The sequence below is a fragment of the Chiloscyllium punctatum genome, chromosome 11, assembly GCF_047496795.1.
Source record: "Chiloscyllium punctatum isolate Juve2018m chromosome 11, sChiPun1.3, whole genome shotgun sequence".
NCBI lineage: Eukaryota > Metazoa > Chordata > Chondrichthyes > Orectolobiformes > Hemiscylliidae > Chiloscyllium > Chiloscyllium punctatum.
Genome location: NC_092749.1, coordinates 64693138 through 64716162, shown reverse-complemented (window position 1 = coordinate 64716162; position 23025 = coordinate 64693138). Strand labels below are relative to the sequence as shown.

Sequence of the window (23025 nt, the reverse complement as noted above, 5' to 3'; positions counted from 1 at the left end):
TCCACCTGTTATCTGTCATAAGCACATTTTTCCTGATTCAACTTAATTTCTACTTATTTTGTTATCCAAGGTTTATTAGGTTTATTTGCCCTATCTTTCCCTTGTAATTTTCCTATCTCATTGAGGGAACAACTCACTGTCTCTTTTAAGACCATATGATCTTAAGAGATAGGAGCAGAATTGGGCTATTTGGCCCATTGCTCCAGCTCCACCATTCAATCATGGCTGAAATGTTTCTCAACCCCATTCTGACTTCTTCCTGTAACCCTTGATCCTTTTACCAATCAAAAAACTATCTCAGTCTTAAATATTCTTAATGACTTGGCCTCCACAACCCTTTGTGGCAATGAATTCTCGAGATTAACCATTCTCTGGCTCAAGAAATTTCTCCTCAGAAGTTCGGGTTTCAAGGCAAAATTGTCATCAGGGAGTGATGAGTTGCCTATTAAGAGAGATCACAACTTGTTAACAGCCTTATTAACTGCACATCTTTCTCAGCAATATGAAGCTTAATGTCCTACCATGCAACAATAGAAAACTAGACCCTAATAATTCTCGACATAGAAGACAGATTGGGTACTGGCAACTTCAGCTCGCTACTTGGTCCAAAGGATCTTCACGTCACACACTAACACTCTCCATGGGCACTGGCCACACACACCACAAGTCTATGGACACTGGCCTCTGGCATGTGCCAGTCTCTAAGACCCCTTCATGTTACATCTCCGATCCATTAACAGTATGCTTCTACACTCAATCTGTCACCTCAGGGTGCAATGGCAACTATAATTGCAACGCTGCTACAAAAGACACTTTGCGCTCAGAACCATGCACCCAGCTCAGTGAGTAGACCAAGCTCCATTACTGGGCTGGCTTGGCACTCAGTCATTTTGTGCCTACCTGGACGCTCATAGCAGCCCTGCTCTGCATCACCTTTCTGCACTCTGCCTCTCTACCAGAGAGGCCAGCCTCACAGTACATCTGTATTGTTAAACTATTTAGTCCTGGAAGCTTGTCACAGTTGACAGCAGTCCTCAGGCAAGGAAGATAATCCTTGGTCAGGAGGTTCCAGTGGAGTTCTCATTATAGTCCGAGGGCTTTGTCATGGTCCGTCAGTTGAACCGCTTGGGCTGATGAGTGTCAGCATCCTCTCATCGGGAAGGAGCTGAATGTGAGATAGCATAGCCCACCCGTCTTGACTCTTCCTGCCCTACTGGGGGCTGTTTTCCTCCTGGATTGAAAGATAGCCAGGAATTGAGAGAGATGCAAGTGGGTGGCACAGCTGTTATGGTTGATGCAGGTGGGGAGATGCCCCAAGCATGTGAGTAGGAAGTGCAGAGGGCATGTAGGGTTAGTAGTATCAGGGGTTGGGGTGAGTGACATTGAGTGTGGAAGACATTGTGGGTAACTTTGAGAGTTGTCGGGCATGAGCCTTGGTGGGAGGTGTAGTGAGTGTGAGGTATCAGAGAGATGGTGGCAGAGTACAGAAGGTCATTGACCTTCTTCCTCTATCTCTGCATTTTCCTTCAGATAGCTATATTTGCATAAACCCAGGTATCAACTGTGGACCAAGCCAGCGTGATCTGGTGTCATAGCTTTCATTGCTGCTCCTGGGGGAAGGCAATGCCTCACCTCTGAACCTCGCCATCCCCCTCCAGGATGCTGTCTGCAAAGCAGAGCACCAATTTTCCCTTGTCTGCCACATCCAAAGCAAACATCAGGAAAATTGTAGGCCATTCCAGACTAACATTACTTGTCCAGGCGCACAATGGCCCTTTAAAAATGATACCAGCAACAGGGGTTTCGGGCTATCCCAACACTGGCAAGTTGTTTGGGAATGGCAAGGAATAGAATGGGAATAGAAATTGGGCGAAAGGGGTACCACAGAGATTAGACCCTGCTGGCCTGCTTCATAGTAATACCAACCTGCTGCATACTCCTCCTGGCCTGCTTCACATTCTTTTGCAATAATTCTTACAAACTATTTATGAAGGCAATGTGCTGTCTGAATACTGTTCAAATATAATATGCTTTGGGTTGCCCATCATAAATCTGCTCCATAAATTCAGTTTAAAAAAATCCTCATTGGAAATTTGTAGAGCAGCACAGTTCAAAAACACACTGATGCTGTTGGAACAAACATTGAAATTAATGTGCAATTGAGCAATATCTTAAATGGGGTAGAATCCTCATCTAAATCCTCTTGCAGTTAGAAAACAGCACTATCTAGTTTCTGATTACATTCCAGAAAACAATCACAATGTTAACAGAAATAAAACATTCTGTACGTAGGTGTCAATTCAAGTCCAGTGTTTATTCAGGTGCATTATACACTTCAAGAACCTTATCAAGGATCTTCACTTTGGAGAAGATAAATAATGACTATTAAGTCTTTTGCAGAGAAAAAAACATTAAAATAATTTGCATTCTCTCTCCACTATACCTCATTACCAGAAAGTTTCTCAGCACAGCATCAAACAGATAAAATTAAGATAACATTTATAAATGAGAATAAAACATAGCATAACTAGAGTGTATCAACAGCTGGATTCTCCTCCCTAATAATGCTCAGTAATTTATTCTGAGCTGCATGATTAATGCTATCAAGAGGTCTGACAAAATACTTATGAATGAACTGTTAGTTTTAATGAGGTTCTAAAGCATACCTCATTTCCTGTGTGTACCACCATTTACTGGCTGTTGTGACATTATTTTTCTGATGCTGAATCTATTAAACTTTTTGTAGAGAATATGATCTACTCAAACTGAATTACTTTCACTCAGAAACATTCTTCATATTCGGCGCATTAAATGTCATGATCACATCACACATCAAGATACAAGCAAGATAGAACATGAAATATTCTTGAGGCATTCAGCAACGTTTCTACCTCATGTCCTGCAATTCTCAAAATTATATCCTTCTAAAAATCTGTTGAGAAAAGCATATGTATCACAATGCTTGCAGAATTCTGCTCTTTGTTTGAAACTGTGCAGCTATCCAGAAATCATTCTTGTCAGAACTGCGAATCAGGATAGGGAATGTAAACTGAGTGATACTGGATTAACTACTGGCTACACACCTAAGCTGACTTTCCTGGGTCAGTGAACAAGGAGAAAGAAATCAGGTGGGAAACTCAAAAGGGCAATATCACCTGTCTTACATTATGACAAACATTGGAAGGTCCAACCTGGAGATCATCCAAGGTCACTTCACTACTAGAGAACTTTATGCCCTATCCCTACACTAACGCACAGGTCACTGTCTCCTAGTCTTCTCCATTGTGTTGGGGAAGACTGTGTTTCTCTATTTTGTTTTAAAATAGAAATCCTAGAAATGGTCACCCAATGGTAAAGTCAAACCTGAGTACCTGTACTGTCAGGCAGCAGTGCCACTCATTGAGCCACCATGCCACCCGTGTGCTATAATGACAAAATTCTGTCCTTGCAGATCCTAACCAAATGTCTGCAATGGATTTTGATTTTTTTTTGGTATGATTGATTGCAAACAACATTAGCCACTACAGCTGATGGAATCATCTTACTGCATTATTGATTCTGCCATTACACACTTGAGTAATAAACTTGAAAAATTCTTCATTAGGAATTAATGTCTTTTCTTCTCTCCTATTCAGGTCTTTCACCACCTTTTCTGACAGTTCTTTCTCACATTTGATACTACCACAAATATTTATACTGTGCATTTTAACAGAATTAAATGTTCAATGCTATTTCAGAAGCATTTCAAAGGAAGACATCTCTGAACCACATAAGGAGAAATTAAATTAGATGGTCAAAATTGTGGTCAATGTGGTAGATTTTTAATAGCATCTTAAAGGAGAAAAGTGAAACAGAGCTATAAGGAAGATGTTCCAAAACTTAGGGCCTGGACAACAGAAAGCACAGCCACCAATGGCATTAAAATGGTACATGTCATGAAGCCAGGAGTACAGCAAACAAATCTTTGAAGGAATGCGGCTAGAAGAGATGAAAGATAGAGGATCAAGGCCATGCAGGAATTTGAAAATAAAGATGGGAATTTTAACATCAAGACATTGCTTAGCCAGAAGCTATTGTATGTCAGCAAGCACAGGTTAAGAGGTGACTGGACTTTGTGTGGATCAAGACACTGGTAGCAGAGTTTTGAATGGCCTGACATTTATAGCAGTTAGAATGTGGGGAGGCCAGCCTAGAGTGCACTTGAGTCAGCAAGTAACACAGGCTTGACTGAAAGTTTCAGGGGATGAGCTGAAACAGGGGAGAAGCCAAGTGTTACTATGGATGTGGAAATAGATTACCATAGTGATAATGGATTGGAGGTCAGAAACTCATCTCAGACTTCAATATGATACCAGGCTTACGTGAAGACCGACTGAATCTCAGAATGTTTTTAGATCAAGGGTGCCAGAAAACAGTTTGAAGCAAGGACTGTAAACAATAGTTTCAGTGTTCTTGAGATGGAGGAAATTTCCACTCATCCAGAACTGAACTGCAAATAATCAAACTGATAATGTAGCAATTGAGGAGGAATTGAAAGAGATGAGATAGAGCTGGATGTTCCCAGTATACATATGATGCCACTGTAGGCAGTATGTTGATGAGAGGGGAGGATCCATGGGGTACACTAAAGGCAACAGCAGAGTAGAAGGAAGAGAAGCCACTGCAAGTGATACACAGGCTATTGTTAGATAACTGAGAACGATACAGGGTGAGAATAGACCAAGCCAACTTGAGAGCAGAGAAGAACACTGGAGGAAAATTGTGCAGTCAGCCAGGTCAGAGGAAGCAGTAGATCAAGAAAGATTTGAAAGTTTACCTCTGCACAATTCCAAAAATGACTACTAGCCTCCAGTATCATCCCTTTCTTCATATATACTTATAGAGAAATCATTAGGTGAGGATCAGAAGTGGCAGTCCTAACTGATCTCTCCCATTTTTAGTTCAAAATGATTACGCTGATTAAACATAGAACACAGAATGTAGAAGCAGGAGTAGGCCATTCAGCCCTTCAAAGCCTGCTCTGGCACTCAATATGATCAGGACTGATTATCCAACTCAGTGCCATTCCTGGTTCTCCCCATATCCTTTGATCCTTTTAGTCCTAAGAATGTATCTACATCTACACTTTAATCTCTTCTTCTGTCACAACACCAAATCGTCAGACCTAGAAAGCTGATATAATCCTTTTTAATGGAACAAACAGACTGCCTACAGGACACATTCTTTTACAAAAGTTATTATAAACAAAAATAATATGGAATCAAATCAGAAATAAATAAAACAACAAGTAAACTATGTTGTCAACAAGTAGGACTTTTAAATTCTGTCACTTCAGGCACAAGAATACAAGAACTGGGAGGAACAGGCCACTCTGCCCCTCAAGCCTGTTCCACCATTCGATGGCTGATCTGAGCGAGTCTCCACTCCTGTCTGCTCCCATAGTTCTCAGCTCTTTTGTTGATCCAAAATTTAACGGACTCAGCATTGAACATATTCAATGATCTCGCCTCCACTGCTCTGTGGGGAAGAGAATTCTACAGAGGAAACAACTTCCGGAAAAAAAACAAAACTCGCCTTCTCTCTCTGCATTATTCCTACCAACATAAGAAATAGAAGCAGGCCATTTGACACTTCAAGCCTGCTATACAGTCAACAAAATGACGCCATATTTCATTGGTTTTTTACTCTTCTTTCGTATTTTTTCCCCATAATCTTTGACCTGAGTCAATCAAAACATTGTCTAATGCCATCTCAATTATATTGCTTGTTGAAAGAAATAATTCCAAACACATACAACTCTGTGAGAGAACAAATGACTTCCTTTCTCCACCTTAAATGGGATAGCCCTTATTTTGAAACTAGTTGTAGATTCCCTGAAGAGGGGAGCATCCTCTCACCATTCACCTTGTCAAGGTCTTCAGAATCTTATTTGTTTCAGTAAGATCTGCTTTTATTTTTCTAACTCCAATGACCAACCTGCTTAATCTTTCTTCAAAAGCCACTCTTTCCATATTATGGATATGGGTAATCTTCACTGAACGGCCTCCAATGAAATAATGTCTCTCCTTAAGTAAGATGGCTAAAATTGCTCTTGGTGTAGTCTTAACAATGCCCTGTACAACTGTCACAAGACTTTCCTCATTTTGTACTCTAATCAAGGCAAACACTACATTTGCTTTCTCAATTACTAACTATTTTTGCATGCTGACATTTCATGATGCATGTACTGTGATCCCTTTGTACCATAATATCCTGCAAGCTTTCTCAATTTAAATAATGCTCTGACATCTAATTCTTTCTGTCAAAGTGAACAATCTTACTTTTCCCCCATTACAGTGCATCTGAAAAATTTGTGCACACTCACCTAATTATCTAAATCTTTCTGTACACTCAATGTCCTCTTCACAACCTACTTCCCACCTATCTTTGTGTCATCAGCAAACTTAGTTATCATATCTTCTGATCCTTCACCCGAGTCACTGATCAAATTGTAAACAGGGGTCCCAGCACTGACACTTGTGGCATTCCATGAACAACAGTTTGCCAACCCACAAACACCCTGTTTAACCCTATTCTCTATTTTGTTCTGGGCAACTAATCCTCTAACCAATGTATTTTAAGTTTGCATTTATAATTAGTCACTTGTTCTTTTTGTATTAGAGGATAAGTTTGTTATAATAGATATCTTTGTTTATTCTTTGTTTATTGCTGAGACCTAGTGTGAGTTTCTTTTATCTTAAAAGGTCTTGCAGTCAGACATTAACCATCCTAGAAATTATAATGGTTTTATTTCCCACTTCTAAAGACTCATGGAATAGTGATCTAAATTTCCAAATCACTATTCCCACCACAGTCACAAAAGTGCATCCAAGAGACAAAATTGATTTATATTTTGCAATCCTTGTGAACAAGACTGGCAGTCATCTAATGGAATAGTTCCGACCTGAAAAGTCATAGGAGGAAGTGATGTACCTGGCAGAGGGGAAATCAAAACTCCCACAGCTGATATGGTAGATCAGCAAATCATAGGTTCATTACAGTGTAGAAGGAGGCCATTTTATGCATCATGTCGTAACTGCTGAATACTATGATTTAGTGCCAAACTCCTGCCTATTTCCCATAATCTTGCATGCCATTTCTGTTTAAATAACCAACCAACGCTGTCTGGCATGCCTCAATTGAATCCTCCTCCAACACACATCCAGTGGTACATTTCAGGCCCGAACTACTGGCTGCACAAAAACATTACTTCTCAGTGTAGCTACCAGAGTTAACAACAGTTCCTCTCAACTTTGTCAGAAGTTTAACTGGATTAGTAGTGCTAAACAGAGACCAGCCAGCTGAAGAAGGACAAATTTATAAAACATGATGTAATATGCAAATAAAGGCATAGAATTTTATCATAATAATTCATAAAAACAGCCAACTGAGCCCGCTCATTGACAGCATTCTCCTCCTCCCCATATTCATCTCATCCTATCGGCATCACCCATTCCTTTCTACCTCTTCTGTTTCACAGCAACTTCTTAACACGTGAATAACATTTTCCTCAAGTATTCTTTGTAGCAGTGAGTTCCCTCCTGAATTTCCTATTGAATTTAATGATGAGAATCTTCTCTTTTTAGTGCATGGTTCTGGGCCCATCCACAAGCAGAAATATCTTTACCATATCTATTCTATCACACTTCATAATCTTAAAAAAAATCCTTAATAGTGACCCCCTCAGACTTGCCCTGAGAAAAGACACCAAGCTGATCCAGTCTTTAGTGAGAGATACAACTTTTCAGTTATGGTATCATCCTTGTAAACTTCTTTGCAAGTCTTATTGTCATTTTATATCCTTTTAAAGATTCTCCCTTTCAACCTCTCTGCTTGCCTGAGGTGTGTTCACCCCCAGGTTAAACCACCACCAGTTGTGTCTCACTCTCTCTAATGAAACAGCCCTATGGTTCTCGGAGACTTTAGCAACGTTACCTTTACCTATATTCTTTAAAGAATACAGACACTAGACTGTGCGCAGTAGTCTGAGTGTATTCTAACTACAGTGCATTAAAATGATACCAACTCCTTGAAAAAGAAAATCCATCCAGATCTTACTGAAGAATGAGTGATTGTCTGAAATGTGGCAAAGTCAGAATGTGCAGCAAAGGTTTGAAACAATACAGTACTTTGTATAACCATACAAAGTTCTTTCTTTCTCTGACGAATAAACAAGTCTAACATCATTCCTGGCTGGTACAAATTTCATATTAAGGACAAACAAAGGTCTCCTCCACTACAGGTCCAATAAAAACATACTTTACAACTCATTTAGGTAACATGGACTAAGTATATAAATATTATCTGATAAAAAAATGAAGGTATCATATCACTCAAGTTATTACTTAGACAGTTATTATTTTCCTTTATCCAATACTCTTCCCACTTTTATATCCTTGGAGCAAAGCTCGAAGTGACAGAATTTCCATAGTATTCTCCTGATCATTGATTTTGTGGATCTTTCACTGTAGTTAGGGTGATCATGAGAATCCCCTTAGAAATAATGGAATAAAGCACACTTGCATTACAAGTTTGCCATCTGTGTGACAAAATTTCTATTTGCATACTGTCAAGGTGGAGCCACTATTAAGCAGGATTCTGGAAAGAAACTGACAATAGAAACTGGTTTGCACCAGGTTGCAATTTAAGAGTGGTTGATTGTAAACAGTAATATTTAAGAAGCTAGTTTTTTTGCCACTTTCAGTTAACTTGTAACTGTGAGTTTTGACAAAATAACAATTAAAACACTAATGTAAAAAAATGTTCAGAGGTTAGATTAAAGCAACTGACGATTCCAAATTTTTAGACTTTAATTCACCAACTTCTCGATCCTGGGCTATAGAGGTACTTCTATTGTGCATAACTGATTACCTATTAACTTTCTCAACCTCAAGTTCTGTGTAAATCAGGTCAGAAATTTATAAGTGTAAGTTGAACTAATAAAGTAAATGCAAACAACTTCACTACATTTTATGGCTTTTCAATTTGTTTCCTCAAGTTTTACAGAGCTGAGCTTGGGACTTGCAAGAAACATTTTTATTTGTTTCTTGTGGCTCACAAGAATAGTAGTCACAAGTGTAAATGACTTTTTTAACCACCTGACAGCCCAACATGAATTGTATATCAGAACACCTCAAATAAATCATTTAAATATATGTTTGAAGATGTTGAATAACTTGGAATAGTATCAAGGGCTTACTGTGACTAAAGAAGTTTTAAGCTGAAAATGCAATGGCTATTGATGAGGATATTAAACTGGTCAGAAAGTGTCATCATCACAGTCACTCAAATTGCTACAATTCTGATCAATCTCCCTACAAACTGATAAAATAACACACAACCCTGATAGCGGCAAACCAATTTTCTACATAAAGTTCCATCTTTTGATTTACTACATGTTCAGAGTCTGTTTCAATGTTATCTCCTCCATTAAAAAAAGACACAGGTCATTTTGTTTTACAGCTGTAACCGCTGTGTAGGAAATCTTGGTTCTATTTAAATAAATGATAATTATCACAATATAATTTTCCAAACTGTTATTTTTGGGAGTCTTATCCTGCTGACCATTATTGTGAGTGCACATAGTAGAAACAAGCATTTCCTGAAACTGCAATTGATGCAGAAAGCATAAACTATTTATGATGCACAGATTGTGTTGTGTCATAATAAAACAATTAACATTTATAGTGAGAAGCTGCAGTACCTGCAAAGGCTAGAAGCAGACTAAGGGAGTTTCAGTAATACAGATGATACATTAAACTTTCTTTAATAGGGCTATATTTCTAATGAATCATAGAATTCCTACAATGTGGAAGCAGGCCATTCGGCCCCTCGAGTCCCTACAAACAGCATCCCACCCAAACCCACACCCCATCTTTGTAACTCTGTATTCCCCATGGCTAATCCACCTATCCTCCACATTTCTAAACTATGGGAGGAAACCGAAGCACCTGGAGGAAAACCAAACAGAGAGATGTGCAAACTCCACACAGACAATTGCCAGAAGGTTGAATTAACGTGGGTCCCTGGCATTGCGAGGTAGCAGTGCTGACCACTGAACCACCATGCCACCCTAAATTGATTAAACCTGCTGCTGTACAGTGCACATATTAAAAGCAAGAAGATAATTAAGGCAAGGAGCAAACAGACCTTACCCAATTCTTCTTCATTTTTCTGACAAAGTTTTTTTCTAAATCCTACTCTGATTTCTGGGCCCATCGCATGTTTCATGGGCAATGTCACAGAGGTGGGCAGCACTAAAACACACTAATGTTTTAAGAGGATTTCTTCCAAAGTATAAAAGATGACATGATAGATTATGATTTATTTTCATGGCACTGTTCTTCAGGCTATTTAAAATTTATTTTCAAATCTTGTTTCTCATTTATTTTCAATGCATGGTTCCATAACTTAAATCACAAATATCCATTTAACTAGAATTCACCTTTTTCCTCCAGTTAGTAACTTAAATAAACTTACACAAGAAAATATTTTAATATGCACAAAATGTCTGACACTATTTTCCCCAGCAAGAATCCATATAGGGAGCATAACAGTACCACATATTAACTGTCCTGGATAAACTCTTAAATCCTTAGGGCCTACATTGATGAAGTTTTAAACTGCACAATTCCCAACAATTCTGTTGTCAAAATGTCTGAAAAATGACCAATAATTGAAAATGTAAAAATAATCTTTTGTTTATTTTCCAAAAAAACTACTCACCAGAAACCATTTATGCAATCACCCTCATCACTATCCCTCGAAATCTTTAACGAAGACCTAATCCGTTTCTGGGCTTTCATCCATTTCATCATTGACCCTTTCTGACTTGCTACTTCTAACTCACAGTTATCTGCATTCTTCTGTGCATATTTTACCGTTAAACCACTAGTCACTCAGACTTGTCATTCTACTTACTTGACACACAGACAGTTTGCATTCTCATGTCACTCCCTCAGATGAGAATCTTCAATTTCAGGATTCTCCAAAAACAGAAACTTTTTTTCACAAACCTTTTGACCTAAGCTGCCTATTAAATTGGACCCCTCCAACTCCTTTGTTAATCGCCATCATTTCATTTGGTATAACAAAGTTAATGTAGTAATTTCTTTAAAAATGCACCAAAAACACCTTTTTTTGTTAGATTAGATTCCCTACAGCGTGGAAACAGGCTCTTCGGCCCAACCAGTCCACCCCGACCCTCCAAAGAGTAAGCAGTTTATGAGTGATCCTCATCTAAGAATTACAAAGAGTATTTCATGTATGTTTGCATAACAAGCTATTTTAAAAAGCTGTGCACAATAGTTTCTTGATTCTGTTTGCTTTGCAGAATATCAGTGAAATACCCCATTTGTGACGAAGAGCTATGCACAATAGTTTCTTAGAATTCAGGCTTCTTTTGAGCAGGGAGTTGAGAGCTGGTGTCTCAGGAAAAGTGCCCAGCAGCAGAGCAGTGAGCAACCTTTCATCACTGCATCTGTCAGCAAGGAAAGTAAATGAGAAACTGAAGCTGAAATTTTAATGAATACTGACACCATGCATCTAACTGGAATCCCAATCCTACCAATATTGCTGAATGTAGTATTGACATTAATCTACAAAATTGAGATGAACCTGCATATTAATATGCAGGCGATTATCAAAAATTCCTCACTGGTTGACAGTGCAACATTTTGTGATGAATTGAATTGCAACAACTTCAACCTCAGGTATTGACTCCTCAACACTATAATTACCTCACTGCATTGGTATTGATTATATTCAATACAGCATGTTCGTCTTTTTAATGTTCTTTGTACTGAGAGGTGAGAAGGTTAGTAACAACTACATGCCAAACTGATGTTTCTGGACCAGAAAAGCAGCAGTTTGAAGTAGAAAGGCATTTGGAAATTCAAGGAAAATATCAAATCCACTGGAAAGATTTTTCTCTTCTTGAGTGCAACAGATACAGGTGTACAGGTGATTTCCTTTATCAGAGCGCAATTTTCCTCCAATTCCAATTTTCCAGTCTGTGTTGCCCCTAGGGAATTCCTATGACTGGGTCCTATTAACAGGAAAATGTAAACATCACCTTTGCCATCACCATCTTGTTCATTTCAGATGAAATAATCTGAATGTAAACTACTTTTTCCTTCTTGCTATACTTCAGGTCATGCCACTAACATATAGAAGAGAGTCAGAGACTTATTGCACATTTGACCAATTATGTCTATGCCAGGTCTCTCAACTTCACTCATTCCACTTCACCACAGTTTCCTTGTAGCCAAGCATTTTTTTTCTCTTTTTAGCCTTGTGAAAGCTACCTCATAAAATTCAACAAAGGTTCTATAAATACATTTTTTTTTAAGAAAGATTTCAACAAACTGCTCTGCGCTAATGAATAGAGACAAAGGTATTTACCAGTCAAAATTATTTGTTTGGATTAGAAAAATGTAATTTTAGTCTCACCAGCTCAATTTAAATGGATATCACTGTTAATTGTTATTATATTGTGATTATGTCAATTTGTTTTCTTTTCAATATGGCCTTTAGTTTTAAAATTGGTTTTATTTCTTTTCTGTTCAAAAGCTGTTTTTGTCAATAAATTGTAATATTTCTACTCATTTACTTACTCATTTGTATGCTGGAGGTGGGTACAGTTTAATTAGACAGCTTTACATGTCACCAGGTACCATTCTTATTCAAAACAGTCAGGGGTTATATTACTGAAACCTAATGGTTGACTACTGCTTCACCAATATCTCCTTTGGTAGAACAGCAAATATTTTGTTTATTTCAGTTCAAAGACAGATTTTTCTTCTCTTTTGATTACCTAATTAAATAGATACCACCCAAGACTTTATTAGTTTTGCATCTTTATTAATCTAGTACCATCTTTGGCCCTTCTTCCCTATCACATTAACAATAAAGAAAATGCTTGTATTCAAACCACCAAGGAATACTCATTTTAGTCTCATTATGAACTTAATAGAAACTCCAAATCTATCCAAACTTTGAATGTTCCTGTAATATCTGGAAACTCTTCTGAACGCTCAACTAGAAACAAGATAGAGCTGTCACATGACAGGTAATGTGTCTCTCACTTCTAGTCACTGCTTTTCATAGCAACTTCCCTTGTTAATTTTATCCAGTATAGTTAATGTAAGCCCTGCTCATTTGCTCTAAGTAGTAAACAAAAATCCTATACCCACATCTCATAGTCTCTTACACTAAGGGAATTTCTCTCAGAATTCCAAATGAATATCTATCCTTCCTCCTTATGAAACGTCCAATGACATTAAAGCCCACACTTGGTAGTCTAATCACTACTTTGTATCTTTGTTTTCCTGTTTTCAACCTTGATAGTGTTCTGCCTCATAGTCCTTGACTCATCGATTTTTTTTTCAATTAAGAAAATGGAAGCAATTAACAGAAATGAATTCCACCAGGACATTGTGTAACTTTGTCAAATTTAGTTTTTGATTTTTATTGAAAAAAACTTTTTACAGGAATCTACACTTTTGGACTAAGATTAATTCCTAACTTCTCCAATGAACCAGCAAACACCTAATTCATACACTTCGCTATCAGCTTAGCTAGTTTTGATCAGGACATAAAGGTACCAGAATTAACTTCATTAGTGATGAATATCAGTTTGGATTCTGCTTGAAGTATGTTTTCTGGGTATCAGCTGAGATCAGGTCAGAGTTCACTGTTGATGCACTGTGATATATGTGACTGTTCACTATCAAGTATAAGCTCCGACGTGATGTATGCTAACTGAAGTAAAGTACAAATACTTATAAAATCATGCCCCGATCAGTGGCTTCTTTCTTCCAGTGAGGACTGGAGAAAAGGAGAAAAATAAGACCAAGAGAAGGAAGTATCGACTTTACTGGGAAATCTACTTCAGTTGTTCTTACATGGCCAAGCAACATACAAATGAAACTCACTTACAAATAACGTAATTAATAATGATAGTAAAAAAAGTTTAATTTTTAAAAGACACAAAGAAGGGAGTGTTCTGACATACTTCCTCTGATGGTTCAGTGATTAATGCACTTATTAATGTTTTAATAAGTTATTAAAACCAAAGGGATTTCAGGATTAATCCTGATCCTATGTTAAGTCACCTTATTTCCACCAAATGATAATCATACCAATGAAGCTCAGTGCTCAGGTATGGGAAGGTAAAACAATTATTAACCCAAGGTTCACAGGCCTGATGTATCTGCAGTGACCCCTCCTGGACAGTACACGTTGTGGCCTTAAGTGATAATATATTCAAACTAATATGAATACCACATTTAAGACATATCTGTCAATAATCAATGCTATAACGTACACATGGAGAATGGTCGTGTGGCTGAAAACAGACACGGAAGAAGATTCATTACACTTAAGGCCAGATAAAGTAAGGAGAAACACAACTTAAATATTTGGCCTCAATTCAAAACTTTTGATATGAATATTAAAATAAATAGCGTAATGATTTAAAAGTTTAAAACTCATGAGAAACAAAGAATTAGATAAAATACTTAAGGTCAGAAGAATACAGAGAATTAATCTTAACCAGAATAACTGCAGTCAACACACCACCATGCTGGTAATAAGATACTGATGTTTACTTACATTTAACACTGGACAGAAATATATTTGGTGACTCTGTTGTAGTGAACAATATGATACAGCGTTTAGACAACCATTGACCATTTATACAGACAAAACTCATCAATACAAACTCAAGAAAACACACCAAGAAGTTCTAAAGTAGATCCCATCTATCATTACCATCCCAGAATAGCAGCACCTCTTGCAATTAAATGTTTACTGTACCTGCACTTCTACCTAGCTTGGAGGCCATTGAGTAAATAGGAATTGTTATTTCCATAAAAATGAAGAGTCTTTTTGTTTACTTAACCACTACCATCCTAAACAAAATACAGAAAAACAAAAATGGAAATATGTGGAGTATTGAATACTTTTTACTCTTTGGACACTTGTAAATGATTTAGAATGCACAAGGTCTGTATGACAAAAACACTGTCTAACAGTTTGCATTAACAAAGTTTGTCTGTAGCTTAGAGAAGAACACAAATATAAAAAGTCACAAAATCTAGGCATTGAAGCAACAGGAATTAACAGTTTCTATAAGAATATCTGTTGTCCTGTATGATTCCAAAAGTCTTAAAATTTGAAAGATAATATTTATCAATTTGTCAAAGTGGGACACAGGTATCCAGCTTTACAAATTACAACAATAAAACCTTAACACTTGCCATCACTTGCCATGGTAAAACCAGAGATGGTAGAGTCAGTATTATTCCTGAATCATTTCTGGATATGACTGCTTTTGTTTTGGGTATATATTTTTACCAATATTTGTAATTCTCACAATACATGTTCTTTTTTAAAAATTTTGAAAAACATTATCAGAAATTGAAATTAAATTTAAAAACCATGCCGTGTTTCTCTACTGATCAAAGGTACTTGTCTCCAAATTTAAATCTCACAGCAGGTATCAGGCTTTGTAGCAAACAAATGCCTAGATTTAGATCAGTGCTCGAATAAAGTTTGGGCATTGATCTGTAAACATCATGGTAAAACTGCCTGGCTTGCAATAATTTAAAAAGGAGTTTTTGAGCCTTCACTACCTACAATTGCAAACTTTTATTTCTTAAATATTACCAGCAGTGAGTTTGTTTTTATTCTGCAGGTTGTGAAGATCTGGAATGCACTACCTGAGAGTATGCAAAGGCAGATTTAACAGCTATCCAAAATGAAGGATATATCTGAAATAGTTTAAAAAAGAACAACTACAGTGAACAAGTAGGGATGTGGGGTTTGTTCAATAGTTCTTTCAAAACACTGGTAACGATACAATAGGCTAAATGGACTTTTTCTGCACTGTAAGATGCTACATTGTAATTTCTTTTGGTCTCAGTTCTGTCCCAGTGACCTTTTTGATTTGCAGTGTCCAATTCTCAGTCTTCTTAAGTGAATCTTCTTTCCTTTATGCCTTGCCATAAATGTACTACTAGTCAGATCCATCAGCTTTTAGAACAATGGTCAGTGCTGCCCCCATTCCCATGGCACTCAGCTCTGTGTGACTTTTCCTGGACACATATGATTTGGACATAAAGGACAAACACGTAACAGTTTAAATTGCAAAGAGACTCCCTACTGTTACCTCTGATTACTGTATTCACTGGTTGATTCAGATTTGATTTATTCTTGGTATTTACTTCCTTAACTGGAGCAAACAAGTTAATTGTTTTGTGTTTAATTAGGATTTGAAAATGTTTTTGCTATTGCACAGAATTAGCAGCAAGACAAACCACTGACAGTGCAGAGTACATACAGAGTAAAGATTCTACAATAATACTCCCAATAACATGCCTTAATTCTGACCTCAGACAAGTATACAGTTGTAGCTTTGCTCAGTAATATGATGAAATTGTCGATATTATAAAATTTAATTTAAGTTGGGGACAGACTCACATGTTGAAATGAACTGAAACTATTTGCATTTCACTTGGCAGGCTGTTGAAGTTAGGGGTGGCTTCTGACCTAGATCTTGGCAATGAGAGGGCAATGTTGCTACCTAATCCAATGTTAGGCAACAACAGAAATGAAATCCAAGAACGCTCAAGATCCTGCTTCAGGTATCAAATATTAGAGATTTTGAATTAAATCAACAATCTATGACTTGACTCCTGAACCCAACATGAATTGAACTGAAGCAAAAATTAGTTTGGTGATTCCAGTTAGTGCAGCTCAGCAGTCACCAAATTCTTGATTTCAGACCTCTCTGACTGCTTGGTGATCATGATCATCTTATTGTACATTGGGAATTAGATCTTGCTGCTCTTGTAATACCTTCCCTCAAGATCATAGTCACATAAATAGTGATTATAATAGGAACAAATGTTCTGGAAAATTACAGATAATTAGAATACCTTATGTTAAGATTAATTAACAAAATGAAAAAAAGCATATCACTGAAACCCAGGTATCATCTTTTTAAAATGGTACATCATTCAGCATGAAATACAGAGCTTGATTCGAGCCTTAACACTGTGCAAGTAAATTCACTAAAATTAATTTGATTGTAAGACTACTGTTAAAATTTTAGGCTTTTCCCACTTACTTCAAATTCACTACTAACCCTAGCTTGAGTTTAAGATTAGAAATAGCATTTACAACTGGGAAGAGTTTTATATAACTTAATGTATAAGTGAATAAGTCTCAAATATGAAATTCAGATATAAATGTCAATACGATGGGGGCTTAATTCTTTTATGCAAAAAGGCACAAAGCACTTCAAAGAATAAAATCTATTTTCCGAAACCATGTGCAATTAAACTAATTGCAATTAATCTAATAAGTAGCTTTCATTATTACAAAAGCAATACAAAGGCTTTAATCCTAATGGGCTTTAATTATATACACAGCACCAAAAGCCTAAAAACCCACCATTAGGGTCATACTTAGGTATTTCTACTCAAGACAAGCTGTACACTATTTGCCTATTATGTTCACATGGAAAAGATTTTAAATGCATTTTATCAGATTAACGAGTACATAAACACATTTACACAATATACACCCTGTCAGACTGATATAAGGTGCCACATGAAGGGCATCAATTTATCGTGCAATGGAAATTATTCCTCTTGGTGGAGAAAAGAGTTGCAATTTATTAACAGTGCATTAAATAATCTGTGCAGCTGAATTTTAAGTAGGATCTCCTGAAATTTCACAAACAAAATACACTACTCTTTTGGAGGTTAGCTTCTATGTGAAATATGTTTGCTCTGAACTAAGTATTGTGTTTTATATATGGTGATGTAAATGCATTGATTTCATGCAGAAATTGTAGCGTCATAGTAAAAGACCTGCAAATTGGTCTCCTGACTAATTTTACAATTAATAATTTATAGGTATGGCAGTACCGTGAAAGATAGGCATGATGCACAGCAAGCGAACATGCATCAGTAAGTTTTCATGTCATAATTGAGCACATGCGTTATTGTTGCATGTGGTCAGGCAACGCACTCTATTAATGCACTGAAATCTATGCATTAAACCCGCAAGGTAATTCAAATATTGTGGCTATGTGCCTGTAGTCTCTGCAAAAACACCTGTGGTTTCAGTAGGTCAACCAACCCACCATTCATCCCATTGTACACACTTCTGTGATGAGGCGAAAGCTCGTCTGGCGCTGCTGCTGCCGCCGATGGTCTCCGCAGGGTCCCTTCCTTGCTGCCGGTCAAGTGTTTCACATGCTCGGGACTGCCACCGTAGTGTTGTTTGAGGCGCTCGGGGCTGCCGCCTCGGTGCTGCTGCAGATGCTCCGGGGTCGGAGTGCCCACCATCATGTGCTTCGGGCGCTCGGGGCTGGAGCTGACCATGTGCTTGGGCAGGAGCTCGGGGCTGCCGGTGCCCAGGGTGTGCTTCTGCTGCTCGGGGCTGCCCCCGGCCGCAGCGCGGTGCTTGTGGAGGTGCTCGGGGCTGCCCGCCGCCGCTAACTGTTTGTGGTGGTCAGGGCTGTCGGTGCTCCCCGTGCTGGAGGTGCTGCTGCCGTCGCCAAGGTCCCTCAAGCCACTTGTGGCGTTCAGGTGGAGGAGGCTGGACTGGCTGTCTATGGAGCTGCGGCTGCCCGCGCTCTTGTCCTCGTCCAGCATCAGGCACATCTCCTTCAGTTCCAGGTTCTCCTTCACCACCTCATCCTGCCTCACCTCCAGCTCCTTCATCTTCTGCAAGTACAGGGCAACTTCTTTGCGCATCACTCCCGCCGTGTACCTGCCCAGCCGCTGCCACTCCCGGGACACCTTCTTGCCTTTCTGCCGGTCGTCGTCCAGGAAGCAGCAGAGGTCCCGCAGCTCCTGGTTGTCCTCCTGCAGCTTCTGGTTGACCTCCTTGAGCCCTCGGATCTCGGTGAGGTGGACCTGCAGCCGCCGGTTCACCTCCTTGATCAGGTTACTGTGGTCGATCATCACCGTCATCTTCTCGGCGTCCGACCTCCGAAGTCTCCTCACCAGCTCCTCCTTGCTCCACTTCATCAGCTCTTCGTCCGCGATTTTGCACAGCTCCTCCCTCGAGCCTTCCGCGTTTTTGGTCATCTTCCTTCAAAACCCCCTCCCGATTAAAACAAAAAAAAATTCCGACCAGACCTTTCTTTTTTTTATTTTTATTCTTAAATTACTGTCAATGTTGGTTCCCACCTCCGACCAGACGCGAACGCTCCGTCCCCGGGAGAGGGGGGGCTGTGCAGCATCGTCCTGGGGTGGGTGGGGGGGGTTTCTCTTGTCTGCAGGCAGCACCTCAGCGAGTTCCCCCCCTTGCCCGCTCTGGCGGCGCTGCCCGCTCGCAGCACTGTCTCTGCGGAGCTGAGCTGAGCGGAGCAGATCAGCCTCTCCCGCAGCCGCAGCCACAGCCGCCAATCCCCGCTCTCCGCCCGGAGGGAGTCGTGCCCAGGCTCCCGGCGCATGCTCCCTTCCTCCGCTGCCGCCTACCCCGGGCAGCCTGGGAGCTGTAGTCCTTCATTCAGGCACCATTCCCCACCCCCCCACCGGCGAACTCTTCATTTCAATTCATCCTTCTTCCACTGCCGCAACTAGCGGCTTCTCATATGATGACAGTGTTCCGTCACTCCATTTCGAGCACATGACCTTCTGATCGAAAAACCTCCCTACAAGCAGTCAGAACATTTTCTTGTTAACAGTATCAACCCTTGCCTGCTGTCCCACTGCTGAAATATGCACTGTGCATTCGTAATTTGCACAGCATTTAATGCCTGCGACTTTGATTTCCCACTTTTTCCAGACATATGAGCCAAAGTTGCTCTGGTCTTTCCTAATAAGTCAAAAACCTGAGAGTAAGTTCTGTAAACTTCAATGTCACGGGTTGCTAGCATATGGGAAATGAATGCTGTTGCCAGAACCATCTTGAGTAGCACCAGCTACTTGGTGGTATTAGTCCAGCTATTGATACCATTGTGGGAGGTCACCCGCATAATGACTTACACAGAAGCTTAGCCATGTTTGCATTCAATAATAATGGTTTGTTACATAAGAGATAGTTTCATCTTACATTATTATCTCTTGTGAGAAGCAGACTCAATCTAAGAACACACAACTGGTACAAGGAGAACCCTTTGCAATTCTCTAGCTCCTCTGAGGAACAGCCCTTTATGGTTATTTTCAATCAATCTCTTCAACCTCTGGAACAGGTTGGACCTCTGGAACAGGTCTGGCTTTTAGAGGTAGAGATGCTATCACTGCATCACAAGAACCATAATCATTTATACCCCGAGTATTTATTTAGTGATGTCAGTTAACTCTTTCAGGTACTGAATACATTATGCAGCAGTGAGTGGTGAGCAAGCAGGTAGGTGGAGCTGAGTCCACGAAAAGTTTAGCCATGATCTTATTACATGATGGAGCAGGCTCGACAGGTCAGATGGCCTAATCCTGCTCTTAATTCTCATGTTTTTATGTTCTTAAGTGTTATCTCTGCCATACTTGTTTATTAGTTCCCAAAACTGAACACAACTGAATATGGAGTGAGAATCCTAAGTCTCTTTCCACTTCATGTTTAACCATTTCAATACCATTCAGGAAGATTGCACATTTTCCATTTCTCTTGTTGAATTGCAGCATCAAATTCCCTCTGATATTGTTGGCCATTCACCATTTATGTTTATTTCATCTAGTTATTAGTTCTGAGATCTCACCATTTCTATGTATTACCAAGATCTGAAATAGTCTATATTCTCCATCATACTCACCATACCTTAATTGTGATTTTCCAGGGATTCTGATTCAAAGTGTTTTTGATTCAGAGGCTCACCACTAGACTGTTTTATGCCTTTGCCTGTAAGTATCCAGTTAAAGATAGCTGTAAGTCCTGTGAATAAATCACATGATATAATCTTTATAATTTGGCTAATCCAATGTGTTCTCTTAATGACATAGCCTCCATTTGCTGTGGACAAGGTGTTACAATTGAGATTTTTGTCCTGCTATCTCATAGCTCATGGAATGTTTAAGCGACCTGACGTGCTCGTGTGCAGCATCCAAGATTCACAGGTTCAGTAGGAGCATTAACATAACAATATGGATATTTAAGTTTGAAAACAATTCTATTACCAAGACATGATTGATAGAAATGGCTGTTTGCACAACATTGCAGTTGTGTGAATTTGCATTAGTATGGGTACTAATTTGACAAAACATATAATCTAGTCAGTATCAATTGTGCAACAAAATTATTATTTTTTTCAACTCATGAGGAATATCCAAACAACTATAAACCCTTGACATGCAGGGGGCTATATTCAACTTTGACCAAGGTTTGAGACAGCCATTAAACACCCTACCCAAGACACTGGAAAAGAATATTTATGGGGTATGTACCAAGCACTTAACCATCGATTACAGTATCTCAGTGTCAAATTTCTTTTATAATACTTTAGTGGAACTCCTCGCCTTATTTTACTGTGTTAAAAGCACTACAAATATACAAGTTGGTGTTCTCTGTTGTGTTCTAATACAACATAGGCTGCTACATCATAAAGGAGAGGGTAGGAGTGTAGATGCTGGAGAGTCAGAGTCAAAAGGTATGGCCCCCTATTTATCTCTCAGCTCTCTTGCCCCTTCACATTCCTGCTGAAGGGCTTACATCCAAAATGTCGACTCTCTTGCTTCTCGGATGCTGCCTGACCCGCTGTGCTTTTGCAGTGTCACATTTTTCAACTCTATTACATCATAAAATCAGTACAAAGATGTGCAGGTTAGGTGGATTGGCCATGCTAAATTGCCCATAGATTCCAGGGATGTATGGGTTAAGTGGATTAGCCATAGGAAATGCAGGATTACAGGGATAGTGTGAGGGATAGGGCTGGGTGGGATGCTCTTCAGAGGATTGGTGTGGACTTGATGGTCTGAATGACCCGCTTCCACTCTGTAGGGATTCTATGATTTAAATTCAGAATTTACAAAATTCACAATTTTCATCTGTTTTCCACATATTAGCTTATCTATTGGAGAGATGCTCGAGATTCTGTCTCCCGGTACACTTGTATGGTGTAGTGCTAGGGTGGCGCTGTAATGGTTGGATGCTGGACACATCAGTCCAACAGGTGACAGGCCTTAACATGACTCATACAATAGTTTTTTTGGATTTTCCATTAACTGCAAAAGACCCAGGAGAATCAAGCAGTGCACCTGTCCGTCTTGCACTAAAAGAAAAGACTTCCTCTTACATTTTCAGCATGATTGTACTATTCATTACATGTACACTTTTGTTCTTTAACTGAGTTTCCACTGCCTTGTTGAAAGCATCTTAAAATATCATTGACCATATTTTATCTCACCAATTTTTTTAAAAGCCTGTTTCCTGGACAGGAATATAAATTGCTGAGTTACAATGTCTTCATGTATTTCTGTTCTCTGTCAACTATTCAGTTTAATCAGTTCTATTTTGGTACTTATTTGTTCATTAGACTTATAAAAGCAATATTAGGCCATTTAGCCCATTGCATCTGCTCTACCATTCAATCATGCTTCTCAACCCCATTCTCCTGCCTTGTCTCCTTCACCTTTGATTCTCCTACTAATCAGGGACCTTTCAGTCTTTCTCTTAAAGATATTCAATGATTTGGCCTCAACAGCCTCCTGTACCAGCTGAAGAAATTCCTACTCGTTTCAGGTCAAAAGCATCGTTCCTTCACTTTGAGGCTGTGCCCTCAAGTCCTAGCCTCTCCTACTAGTGGAAACATCTTCTCCACATCCATTCTATACAGGCATCTCAATATTCTGTAAGTTTCAATCAGATCCCACCTCATCCTTCTAAGCTCCACTGAGTATACAGTCCTCAACTTCTCCTCATATGGCACGCCCTTCATTCCTGGGATCATTCTTGTGAACTTCCTGTGGATCCCCTCCAAGGCTAGCACATCCTGCTTTGTGTATGGGCCCAAAACTGCTCGTGTCACCAGAG

The 23025-nt window shown here is 39.1% G+C and overlaps 1 protein-coding gene across 4 annotated transcripts in view; it reads right to left on the bottom strand.

Moving 5' to 3' along the window:
- LOC140483058 (coiled-coil domain-containing protein 85A-like) overlaps positions 1–19615 on the bottom strand; it is a 720436-nt gene extending 700821 nt beyond the window's left edge. For 2 of the 4 annotated variants that reach the window (XM_072580968.1, XM_072580970.1), the window contains exon 1: positions 18194–19615. In XM_072580968.1, the coding sequence (XP_072437069.1) occupies positions 18194–19145 (952 nt within the window). In that variant the 5' untranslated portion in view covers positions 19146–19615. The remainder of the gene's footprint in view (positions 1–18193) is intronic. The other 2 variants (XM_072580969.1, XM_072580971.1) reach the window with 2 other exon arrangements.
- Positions 19616–23025: the final 3410 nt, after the last annotated feature.